The following is an 11,934-nucleotide window of genomic DNA, read 5'->3' on the forward strand; positions in this document are numbered from 1 at the left end:
AACCTCTTCCCAATGGGATACGGGTAACATACGGCCTGAAGATGTTATGTGTTGCAGAGAACGTAACTCGGAATTTTGTACATGTATTCAAAATAGAGTAAACAATATATTTTGGTTACAACATAAAAATAAAAATCCTCGACACGAGTCGTATATTCTCTCACTGCGTGAAATTAAGTTCCACTGTTAATTTGACCAAATTGTCTTTTTTTTGAAGAGAAAAAGCTCTCAACGCACAAAACGGAACAATTAATAACTAAAAATTGCAATATGTCAGTGGTGGGGCATTTAATATGAACTACAGATCCCCTGATGCACCTGTATCAGCTATCAGTATGCGCGCGCACCCTTTCCCCAGGCTGCTGCTGCGTTTGTAGATTCATAAACAAACCATCTACAGTTAGCTGCACGGTGATGGGGCTGACGAGGAGATCCAGATGAGTGTGAGAGCTGCAGAAGAGCGTTGTCACTCCTGAACACGGCTTCGTTTCATTTATATTTGGCTTAAAGGAGACGCAACAAAGCGCACAAAATGGCTGTTCCCCGGGCCTGGGCGAACAAGTAGGTTTACTATAGCTTTAAGAACGAGAAAATAGTGTCTGCTTCTTTAAAATTATATCGGTTTTAGCTGAATAGATAATTAAGAAAAGTTTTAAGTTCCCAATGAATAAATGTACGAATTTAATTTGCGACGAATCCGAGAGAAAATGCACGAGTGCTGGATAAGGGCCGCTTGCAGCGAAAGCGTCTTTAAAGCAGACGTGCCGAGTTATTTCTCACTTTGCGTGTGAACCTGCTGACTTAAGGGGCGATTCGAGGTCGGACATATACCCGCCGCGGTGATGGAACCAGCGGCAACAGAGCCGAGGATGTAAATAGAGACGAAGAGCCGCGGGAGGACAAGGCCGCGGAGCAGACCCCGGCCACCAGTACGGCCGCTACGCCGCGGAGGGCCCTCAGAGAGCGGGGGAGGGCCGACCCAGGGTGGGCGTCCCCCCCGCCGCGGAGTTAACGGAGCCGCGTCGACCGCGCAGGTCTCCGGGCGGGTTCTGAGGGACAGGTCAACCAGGGCAGTGCCGGCCTGGCTCAAGGACTCGAAAAGCGACGAGGACGAAGACGAGCCGAGTCCGGACAGCAGCGCGACCACCAAGCGGAGGAAAGTTCCCAGCTCCAGGCGCAGGAAAGGGCTCGACTCGGCGGGTCAGGTGGAAGCCGGAGAGGGGCTCCCAGGAGACAGCCTTCAGGGCACAGAGTAAGCTGCACATTTAACAGCCTTCACTTCCACATTGCAGTCAACGGAGGACTGGCGTTTGTCTGTGATGAGCCTGTGCGGAGTGGAAGCGTGCATCGGTGGGGTCTGCTCCTTCTGAAAGCACGCCTTCAGCATGGCTCGTCCCCTGCATGGGTGGAGTAAAACTTACCTGTGTTTAAAGACGCTCTCTTTCTAATAACTCCTCCGACTGCTAAATTAATGCCACATGGGATGTGATTTCACTCTGCGGGTTAAAATCACGCAAGATCAGACTTTGTTTTTTTATTTCCCCTCCTCCTTTCTTTAGTTCAGAAGACCCGAAGGGACCTGCCTCAGATGTTCAAGGTAATCAGAAGTCATGGATCTCCTAACATCCAGTGCCTTGCAAAAGTTTCCCCAGGGCTTAAACCTCCCCAGTCTTTTAAATGCAGAACCATACTTCAGTGTTATTTAGGCTTTATACGCTTGGTCAACAAAATGCAGAGCCTCATTGTGAAGTGCAAGGAAGATGCGCACGATGTCCTTGATTATTTATTTATTTAGAAATGATCTGTTCAGAGTTGTGTGTATTAATATTAAATACGTTTTTATGGGCAGTATTTGTGTTTATGGGGGTCACAGCTATACCTTTACCAAAAAAAAAAAAAAAAACCCTGCAAGAAGCTGTAAGGAATCATTTTCACAATGCAATCACAATACATCGTAATTAAAAAAATTAAGTCCATATCGCCTTCCCCTAACAAACATTCATTTATTGTTGTCATGCATGCTCTGCGTTTTCAGCTGCAAGGAAGTTAGCGACACATAGGTCAGAATCAGAAATACTTTAATAACCCCAGAGGGAAATTATTGTCATTACACGTTCCAGATATAGAAACTCTCTCTCTCTCTCTCTCTCTCTCTCTATATATATATATATATATATATATATATATATATATATATATATATATATATATATAAACAGACTCTGTTTTCCAATACGGTGTCTTCTGAACACAACTGGGTTTTATGCAGGAGTTTCAGAGGCAAACATTTCCAGACAAAATGAAAAGGGAAAAAAATGGCTTCCCTGTCCCTTGTCAAGCCAATCCTCCCCTCAGCATCATGCTGCCGCCACCGTGTGTCGTCTTCCATTTACTTTAGTACTCTGTCTTTATCTGGCACATGAACTCTCTGGGAAATACTCATGTTGTGGTTGTAATACGACCAAAATAAGATGTTCGGGGGATTCGGCCACTTCTGCAAGGCTATGTGACCGTCGAATTAATGTCACGCTGTGCATGCATCAGTTTTCTGGGACGTTTCAAACAGAGCAGATGTGTTTTAGTGTTTCATGGCTCTCAACCTCCCCCCTCCAGCTCCTCCTCCCAAACGATCCCCGGCCCAGAATAATGCCCGGCCCCCAGCTGGCAGGGCCGCCCGGAGCTCTGCCAAGCCCGTGTGTAAGACCGAACCTGAAATTGAGACTCCATCTGGTGAGTAACCTGTTGTCCTTCAGCTGCTGGGCTCCTCGGATCGAACAGAAATCTTCAAGACGAGTTAAAGATTGATTGTATTTGTTTCAATTTGTCTTGCAGTTGTCTGTTTATGGTCTGCTTGCATATCTTGAATTTCAGTTCCATGATTTTAATCCATCAATTATTAGGATTTTAAACAATGCGGTCTAACTTTGTTCTCATGATGTCTTCTTGTTTTGTACAGCAGTGGAGGAAGAGAGCACCGATAAAGAGCAGTCTCACAAGTAAGTATATCCTGATGCCTTAAAGATGAATTCAATGGTGCAACCATGAATATAACATATTAATATGCTGAATATAACAAAATGGCATTAAAGGGGGACATATCATGGTTTTAAATGCCTTCCTTTTCACATTTAAATCAATCAGTTGCGGTCTATATGAAGTGGAAGTGCAGTGCTTTGTCCTGAATCGACGTGACGCCGCCTGTCAATCAGTCAGACCAATCAGAGGTCACGATTTTGTCCCAAAGTGACACGCCCCTCGGCTGCGGGAGCTTTGCTCCGACAATGTTGCCGACCGGCCGGGAGGTTTTACATTCAGGAAGCATTGCGGTCAGAGGGATTTCCTTAAAAACATTGATTAAAAAATTGTTAAACCTGGTCAGTGGCGAAAGTACAATTGAGGCATTCGTTATCCCGAACGTTTAAAGGAGTCTAGAAGAATACAAAATATGGATAAAGGCATGCGGCCGGCCTCATGAGCAGCCGAACATAACAGTGATCCACGGGAAGTACGCCATGTTCATATGTACAAAGGTAATTACATTTATGTACATAAGTGCTTAATGGTTACACGAAAGGGTGATGCTTATCAGTAGTTCTGCCGTGTTTAATGTGTTCTGGTGGATATATCTAGTACTTATGGTTGCAGAAGCTAAATCTTTGTCAGCTTTGATCAGTTAACAGGACAAAGCGTGTTATTTGGTTGTGTAAAATAAACTTTGCACTCCTTATACAGAATTTCATGGTAGCAGGAAAACAGCTGCGTCAGTCTCCAGCAACTATTTTAGGTTACTAATACATATTTTGTGTCTAGGTTGGCTATTTTAACCTGGGCTTTAACGTTGATTTGTCCGTGGTTACCTTGAAACAACTTTGCTTCATTTATGACGCATTTTTCCCCCGTCTTTTTGCCTTAATGTTGGTAGATAAGGCAAAAATCCCAAAGCAGAGGCTGCCCCACAGCTCCTCTTTTGCCACTATTCTGAGAGCAATTTGTTTAGCTGTCTCTTTAAATCTAAAGGAGGCACTTTGCGCCCCCTCCAAGTTGCAGAGCGGTCCACTCCACCCAGTTCGGCCATCTTTATAGTGTTCAGAAGAACAAACATGATGCTGCCACCACCGTGTTTCACCATGCAGGTGACGGTGTGTGTTCAGGGGGCCCAGAAGGTCAACTTTGGTCTCATCTGTCCACGGCCCTCTCTTTACCACGCTTGCTCTGTATGGGGTTTGTTAAACAAGACTTTTTATCACATACGATCCCGCTAATATGACTGACTTTGAAAAGGTTGAAGGCAGCATTTACAAGGAGAAGGGATCGTTGTCACCGAAGCAAATTACAGAGTGGATCTTTTCACAGTAAAATGAAATCAGTGCCTGTTTTCAACTCATTCCTCCTGCATTTCTAATTCAGTTCCTTACATTTTGCTGCTCTTCTATTTTAAGTTGAACCTTTTAAATAAGACGTAGTATTAGAAATAGATACAGTCCCTGCTATTTGTTTATATGCTTCTGATACCGGCCTATTTATATTTGCGGTATGAGAAAAAGTTTCTATTTATTTATTTCTCGCCACTGTGCAGGACTAACAGAGCCAGCTTATATTTAGTTGTGTAGAATCAACCCAACTCGTTCCAGGACAATCCAGGGATCCAGATGGAGTCCGATTCATTGACATGCATCAGTCCTTCTAAAATAAGATACGGTCACATTCAGTGGGACCCTTTCCCATCGGTGAACCGGCACAAAACACCCTGGACAGGTGGCCCCCATCCCACAGGGCCAGAGAAGCTCTCAAACCAACCTGTTGTTGTTCCCTCAGTGAAAAGAAAGAGGAGGACAGCGAGGCGGTAGCAGACCAGGTCCTGGATAGCGAAGACCTTCCCTATCAGGAGGACCCCGACGATTTCAGCTTTCAGCCACAGAGTCAGAGGTAACTTTGCTCTATGGTGCACCACTCAGTCCTGCGCAGAAGCATTAGCTGCTGCTTGCAAGGTCCTTTGATTGTTGGCGTTTGTGTTTTTTTTTTTTTAGCAGTGTTGAAGAGGAGGAGGCTCTCAGCAGTGATGAAGACGTTCCCTTTAGAGACGACTTAAACGATCAGAGCTACGACCCGAGGGCTGAACGGTTTCTGTACGCCAGCTTCACTTCTCTGTTTGCATTGTTTTACATTTATTTTTATTCATCGGCAAATATATTGTAAAATCTCTGTCTTAGATTTAATACTGTAAAATATTTATAGTGTGTGTGTGTGTGTGTGTGTGTGCTTCCTCATCCCCCCCCAGGGACCTTCCTAAACCAAAGCGCAAAGTTCCTCCAAGGCAGAAGGACAAGAAAGAAAAGGATAAAGCGCCTAAAAAGGAAAAAGAGGCTTCTGAGATCAAAGTAGAGGGTTCAGATAACGTGGAGATGGTGCAAGAGGAGGTGAAGCTGGAGGAGGAGACAGCAGAAGATCCAGATGGACCAAGGAAGTAAGAGCAGCACCACGTCCGGGTTTTTATGTCAAGCTTTCAAGTCAGAACCATAGTTTCGGTGTTTGTTGCTGGTAACCAGCTGTTCTTCCTAACAACTTCCCCCATTACTGCTGTTTCGTGTAAAACTGTTTCTGGAGCCACTTAGCAAACGTCTTTTTCTACTTTTTATTTAATCAGGAGAGGCCGTAGGAAAAAAGACGACAAAACCCCCCGACTGCCGAAGAGGCGGTGAGTGAAGCCTGCGTACAATCGCAGATGAATGACTCCATTTCCTGGATAAATTGTGGGAAATAATTTTGCTGTGCTGGGAACGTGGTTGAGACTCCGTATGCTGGATGTGTCGAGATCTGGATGTGTTTGTGAGGCGCTGATTTAAAAAGTCAATAAGTTAAACCCCGCTGTGCTCGCTGACTTGTTCAGGAAGAAGCCCGCCTGTGCAGTATGTGCGCTGCGAGATGGAAGGATGTGGGACGGTGTTGGCTCATCCTCGCTACCTCCAGGTTTGTGTCCCTGATGTTTGCATCTAGGTCAGCGATTTCATTCAAACGGCCTGATTTAAACACACAAACACACAGGATAATGGGGCTTTTCATTTTTAGCTCCTTCCTTCCTTCCTTGTGTCCTACACACCTCCCTTCATTCCTTCCTTGTCCCTGCCTTTCTCTCTTTCTTTCTGTCCTTCCTTCCTTGTGTCCTACATCACTTCCTTCCTTGCGTTCTACCTTGCTTCCTTCCTTTCTTGTGTCCTACACACCTTCCTTCATTCCTTCTTTGTCACTGCCTTTCTCCCTTTCTTTCTGTCCTTCCTTCCTTGTGTCCTACCTCGCTTCCTTCCTTCTTTCATTTCCTTGTCCTTGCATTCCCAACTTCTTTGTGCCCTTCCTTTCTTTCCTTCCTTGTGTCCCTATTTTTGTTTTCTACCTTCTCTTCTTCAGTCATTTCTTGCTTCTTTTTTTCTCTTTCAGTCTGTTTTTTTTATTTTTTTTTTATTAGGTTTCATATTTTAAGCTTGACTCCTGCACCTCATGAAGAACTTCTTGCATTTTATCTTTTAAGATGGCTGAGAAATTTGGAAATTTGAGTCTGGAAAGGCCTGGAGCTTTTACATAAAAATGAGTATGGATCCTGAAAGAAAGTGCCGATTGCTTTCACATTTACTTTATTCAGTTTGACCTGAAACATGCTCCAGTCTACAGGCATGGCTAAAACTATTTTGGTACAAAACTGTTATCTAAAAAGTTATACCATGGTTCATTTAGGCAGCTATGGGTCCTTCAGGGTCTGGAATACTAAGTCTAAATATTGACTAGCCTCAGTCGATACCGATGTTAATGCCGGTATATCGTTCCTCTTTTATATCCTGGTGTTTCCTTTAAAAAAATGATATCAGAATATGTTTTTAAACGATCTTCACATTTCTCCCGAACACTAGCATCATATAAAGTATCAGCACTTACTCAAGAAGAAGTACGTTTGTCCTCACCCGTCGTGTGGGAGGCTGTTCCGCCTACAGAAGCAGCTGCTGCGTCACGCCAAGCACCATACAGGTACACGCATCTCCTGGCCTTAGATGGCAGTCCTAGTAATGAAATGATGAAGGGAAAACGCAGATATTTGATGGCACGTCTGTTCGTTTTTAGACCAGAGAGATTATATCTGCGAGTTTTGTGCCCGGGCCTTCAAGAGCTCCCACAACCTGGCTGTTCACCGCATGATCCACACGGGAGAGAAGCCTCTACAGTCAGTACTTCTCTGTTCATGAACATTGTTTTGTCACCACGGTATTCATCAGTGGTACCAATTAGGGCTGGACGATAATTCAATAACGATACATATCGACCCATAGACGTTTATCAATGATAAAGGGTCAATAAAAAGTTCAATAGAATAACAGTTTTGTATTCTAGCCTATAATGTAGGTTAATATTACATCATTTTCCCCTCTCCACCAATCACAAACTCAGACCCAGGAACCAAGCTCCACCCACTTCAAAGAGTTCAGAGAGCAAGCGTTCTTTTTTTCTTGTTAATACTTTTAAGTTTTTGGTAAAAAGTTGGTTGAATAAAGGGTTGGGTTTGAATTCGGTGTTTGTGAGTTCGGGATCTAGAAATATGTCACTAAGAAACAAAAATAGCCAGGGCTGCACTTAAAATCTTAAAATATGTTTTGAATTTGTTGATAATTATCGATATCGATCAATATTTCTATTTTATCCATATAGGGTTTTTTTTTTTCTATATTGTCCAGCCCTAATGATGATAGAACATGAACTAGTCTGAGGACCTTTGTAAGCGCTGCCACCTTCCTGCTCCAGCAGATGCGAGATCTGTGGCTTCACCTGCCGCCAGAAGGCGTCCCTCAACTGGCACATGAAGAAGCACGACGCCGACGCCACCTACCAGTTCTCCTGCTCCATTTGCGGCAAGAAGTTCGAGAAGAAGGACTGCGTGGTGGCCCACAAGGCCAAGAGCCACCCCGAGGTGCTGATCGCCGAGGCGCTGGCGGCCAACGCCGGCGCCCTCATCACCACGCCGCCGTCTCTGCTGGAGCTGCCCGGCAACCCCGTGCAAGCGGAGGCGACGGGCGTGGACATGAGCCACGACGGCGAGCTGGATCAGCTGGGCCAGCACATGGCCCAACAGGTGAGCCCTCAGGTGGTGTTACTGGGGCAGGAACCGAGCCTGCACACCATGCAGGTGCCCGTGACGATAGCCCTGACCCCCATCGACCCCCCGTCTCCGGCCGACAACCAGCAGCAGACGCACGTCCAGCTCCAGATGCCCGTCCAGTTCGTGCAGGCCGGCCAGCAGCTGCAGCAGCAGCTGGCCCTCCACCCCGGCCCCGTGGTGACCCAGCACCAGCCGCAGCTCCAGCCCATGCAGCCGTACCCCTCCCACCCGGACGGCCAGGGGCAGACGCAAATCCTGCAGATGACCTTCCAGCCCGTCGGCCAGTCGCAGAGCCACGTTCACCAGATCCCCATCCTGGCCGGCTCCCAGCAGCTGCAGACCATGCAGGCGGCCGCTCAGAGCCCCGAGCTTTTGTCCGCCGCCTCCCACCCCCAGGACCCCTCGTCCGCCAACGGGAACGCCCTTTTCCTGGACAATCCGCCGCTGTCCTCCTCCTCCTCCTCCGCCCCGCCGTGCGGCTCGCTCCATCAACCGGAAGCGGCGGGGGAGAGCTGCGCGGCGTGGGAGCCCGCGCGGCCGGGGGAGGCTCAGGCCGAAGGCGGCGAGGCGCACGTGCAGCAGGTCATCATATAAAACCAGCCGGGGGCAGCGCGCGAAGACGAGGACACGCTGGCCGAAGAACGGCCCGAGACAAACGTAGGATCACAGATGTATGTGCTGCTCACCCGTCGTCTGACTTGGTAGCTTTTTTTTAGAGTTTCCGTATCAGGGAGAGAGGTGTCTGTGTACGTCTGTCGCCTTTGTACATAACAGTCCTGTAACTAGCTGTTTGAGTTTGTGTGTTGATGAGTTTAGGTTCCAGTTATGCAATAATATATCAACCCCCCCCCTTTTTCTGAGAAGGTTGCTGAACATGTGGCAAACAGAAAGCTGGACTACATTAATTTAATTGACCAAACCTATTATTTTTAACCTTTATTGTAGAAGGTTAAGGAGAAAAAAAACAAGTGTGGTCACAAAAACAAATGTATGAAATACTGAAACCGATGTTTAACACCTTTTTTTTTTTAGAAACAACGAAAGTATGTTTATTCTCTGCCTCTTTGTCAGAAACATTTAATATGTTTTAGGTTGTTGTTGTTTTTTTTACGTTGCAGGAACAGTAACTAGTTTAATCCGATGTGTTAAGGAGCCAAAGGAGGACCACTGACACTGCGAGTCACTATGAACGTGTTAAACAGTCACCGGTTTGTCAGTGACCTCTGAAGCGTAACCTTGTTTGAAAAGAGACGCTGTCAAACATAATACTCTCACACATTTGTTCTAGCACAAAAACACACACACAAAAAAAAAAAGTCAGTTCATAAAAATGTTAATAAAAACCTTAACATTTAATCCATGGGTTTTATCCTTTTTACTCCATGGGCCTCTCCTGTTGGATAGTCTTTAGCAGCAACGTGAAATAATTGATTTAAAATGGAAAGGCGACACATGTTTTTCACTTCTACGTTATCAGACGTTTATTTTAGTTCTGGTACATTAAGTTAAGCGGAATACACAAACACGTGGTGAAATGATGCAGAGGTAGGGCTTCCTGGAACTCTACGTGGGGAAATGTTGGTGATAAAATGTGGTTTAATTTTGATGCCGGTGCCCAGTTCATCCCAGCTATTTACACAGATTTCTGTTTAATGTCTCTCAGAAAGAACAGTGAACTGGTCCATGTGTGACTGGGAAGAATAAATACGACAAAGTGATCTCTGGTCCAGAAAACTCCACATTAAGGACACAATGTACATAGTTTCTGGGTTTATTCCCAATATCTAGGGGGTCATCGGGACATATCGGTCTGCCCTCTGTCTCTCTGCATGGCATACTGCTTCAGCGCTCTTTTAGGAGGAATCAGAGTGTTGCTCAGTCCAACTCTCCTCTTCTTCATCTGCTGCTGCTGCTGCTCTCCGTCCCTCTGGTGAGCCTCCCGCTGCGCGCTCCGGGCCGCTCCGCCCGGCTCCTCCTCGCCGGCGGCCGGACGGCAGTCGCCGGCGGCCACCGCGGTCTGGAGGTCGCTGTCGTGAGCAAACTTGCACTTGATGCCGAAGCGGCACCTCCCGTCCTTCCTGTAGGAGACGCACACCTTTTTGCCCCCGATCTGCGCGGGTCTGGCGTGCAGGGTGAGCGGGACGTGCTTCTGCAGCGCGCTGAGCTTCCGCTCGGCCTGCGCTCGGAACGGGTTGGCGAACACGCCGCTGTCCGACGACGCGCCCAGACTGGGAGGCGGTAACTTTTTAGGGGCGATCGAGTCCGCGGCGGGTCGGGGCGCAGAGGAGCGGTTATGGGCAGGAGGCGAGGACGACGAGGGCTCCTGGTCCTCCGAGTCCGAGCCGCTCGATGCGGAGTCGGACTCCAGTAAGAAGTTGCGGCTCTTTTTGGCAGCAGCATCGCCGCCATCCGGAGGAGAGCTTGAAGCCAAAGCATAGAGAGAGAGAGACACAGCCACAGTAACTCATATGAACACAACGAAGCGGCGTTATTTATGTTATTAGGCAAGTTCACTTACTCCGCTTTCCCGTTGTTTACGTCGTCCTCCTCTTCCTCGCTGCCGGAGGAAACTCCATAGCCAACCAGCGAGTTCATGCCGGAGCTAACTCGCTAGCATTAGCATATAAGCTATGCAACAAGTATGAGCCAGAATATATCTATGTTGGGGAAAAACACCGAAGCTGAATAAGTGCAATCAATCCTATTATCTTCTTGCATCCAAACACGGGAGAGAGCTGAGTGCCGTAGCTGCAGCTTGTTTTGCTTCTCCGCGTTTAGGTTCCGGGATTCTGCTGCACTGACACCTACAGGACAGGCGTGGTATAACACCGTTCCATTCAGACAAATGGAAATGCACGTTTTTGTACGGTTTATTTACATCCACAAATTTCAGTGTATGTTATGGGGATATGTCAATATAAATAGAACTGCGAAGAGAAGAGAAAAGGATCTTCAAATCGTTTTACAACCCAACACCTGAGAACTGTGGTGCACGTGTGTAACGCCCTTTACTTAGAGGCGCCTAACTGAAATCCATTGCAAACAGTTGTCTTCACAAATAACAGAGTATGTAAATGGGGAAAGCTTGTGTGTAATTTATTCCTAGGAGAGATTCGACTGTTCTGTTATGGCCTCTTTCAGAACATTAGAGAAAAATGGCATGAAAAATCTTAAAAGCCACATCAGGGAGGTAAAAACTCTGGAGGAGCTGCAGAGATCCATAGCGCAGATGGGAGAAATCCCATCAATACGTCTATTACGTGTGTGTGCAGGACTTTGAATCTGTGACAAGATTTTGGAAATTGGTGTTTCAATACACCTGGGAGAGCTTTTTTTTTTTTTTTTTTAGATGTGCAAAACATTTAGTAAGGACTAAAGCCAACCAAACATTTCTGCTTTTTATTTTCTTCCATTTTATAATTATACACTACTTTGTGTTGTTCTATCATAAAATCTGAACTCCATACATTCTAGATTGTGGTTGAAACAACTTGTAAAGAGGTTCAACTGTTTTTTTTGCAAAGAACTGTATTTAATATATCAGGTTTTAAACATAGTTAAACTCACAGTTGCAAGTTTTACTTTGCTTATTTTTCTGTGATTCTTTAAAAAAAGGTGAAAATAATGTAATATATTATTTCATTCTGATATTCTGTTTGAAGTTGCTCACGTCACTGTCCATATTTTTCCTTTCCTGATGCAGGTTCTTTCCAAAAACAACACAAAGTTGTTCAAATGGGTCAAGATTGCATTACTGGAGGTTTCACTATTATGAATCCTTGTTTTTAGGTGAGGAA

At 45.9% G+C, this 11,934-nt stretch overlaps 2 protein-coding genes across 2 annotated transcripts in view; one reads left to right on the forward strand and one right to left on the reverse strand.

Moving 5' to 3' along the window:
- The window catches only part of LOC118563035 (E3 ubiquitin-protein ligase ZFP91-like), a 10,198-nt gene extending 1,096 nt beyond the window's left edge, over nucleotides 1-9,102 (forward strand). Inside the window, exons 2-14 of the mRNA XM_036136618.1 lie at nucleotides 807-929; nucleotides 1,009-1,252; nucleotides 1,560-1,597; nucleotides 2,614-2,730; nucleotides 2,960-2,996; nucleotides 4,816-4,926; nucleotides 5,028-5,126; nucleotides 5,279-5,464; nucleotides 5,645-5,695; nucleotides 5,892-5,967; nucleotides 6,900-7,014; nucleotides 7,108-7,207; nucleotides 7,786-9,102. Of these exons, the coding sequence (XP_035992511.1) occupies nucleotides 807-929; nucleotides 1,009-1,252; nucleotides 1,560-1,597; nucleotides 2,614-2,730; nucleotides 2,960-2,996; nucleotides 4,816-4,926; nucleotides 5,028-5,126; nucleotides 5,279-5,464; nucleotides 5,645-5,695; nucleotides 5,892-5,967; nucleotides 6,900-7,014; nucleotides 7,108-7,207; nucleotides 7,786-8,731 (2,243 nt within the window). The 3' untranslated portion in view covers nucleotides 8,732-9,102. The remainder of the gene's footprint in view (nucleotides 1-806; nucleotides 930-1,008; nucleotides 1,253-1,559; nucleotides 1,598-2,613; nucleotides 2,731-2,959; nucleotides 2,997-4,815; nucleotides 4,927-5,027; nucleotides 5,127-5,278; nucleotides 5,465-5,644; nucleotides 5,696-5,891; nucleotides 5,968-6,899; nucleotides 7,015-7,107; nucleotides 7,208-7,785) is intronic.
- Nucleotides 9,103-9,592: 490 nt separating this feature from the next.
- si:ch211-113e8.11 lies at nucleotides 9,593-10,939 on the reverse strand. The gene is made up of 2 exons (XM_012865486.3): nucleotides 10,656-10,939; nucleotides 9,593-10,557 (listed from the first exon to the last, which is right to left on the reverse strand). The coding sequence occupies exons 1-2, from the start codon at nucleotides 10,730-10,732 to the stop codon at nucleotides 9,930-9,932; spliced, it is 705 nt and encodes a 234-aa protein (XP_012720940.2). The 5' UTR covers nucleotides 10,733-10,939; the 3' UTR covers nucleotides 9,593-9,929.
- Between the last annotated feature and the right edge of the window lie 995 nt (nucleotides 10,940-11,934).

The sequence above is a fragment of the Fundulus heteroclitus genome, chromosome 5 (genome assembly GCF_011125445.2).
Source record: "Fundulus heteroclitus isolate FHET01 chromosome 5, MU-UCD_Fhet_4.1, whole genome shotgun sequence".
In the NCBI taxonomy this organism is placed as follows: Eukaryota; Metazoa; Chordata; class Actinopteri; order Cyprinodontiformes; family Fundulidae; genus Fundulus; species Fundulus heteroclitus.

Bases quoted from the DNA above. Each gene is read 5' to 3' on its own strand.
- si:ch211-113e8.11 (XM_012865486.3), bottom strand. From the start codon at position 10,732: ATGAACTCGCTGGTTGGCTATGGAGTTTCCTCCGGCAGCGAGGAAGAG. The intron at 10,558-10,655 runs GTAAGTGAACTT...TTTGGCTTCAAG, and splicing joins GTAAACAACGGGAAAGCGGA to CTCTCCTCCGGATGGCGGCG.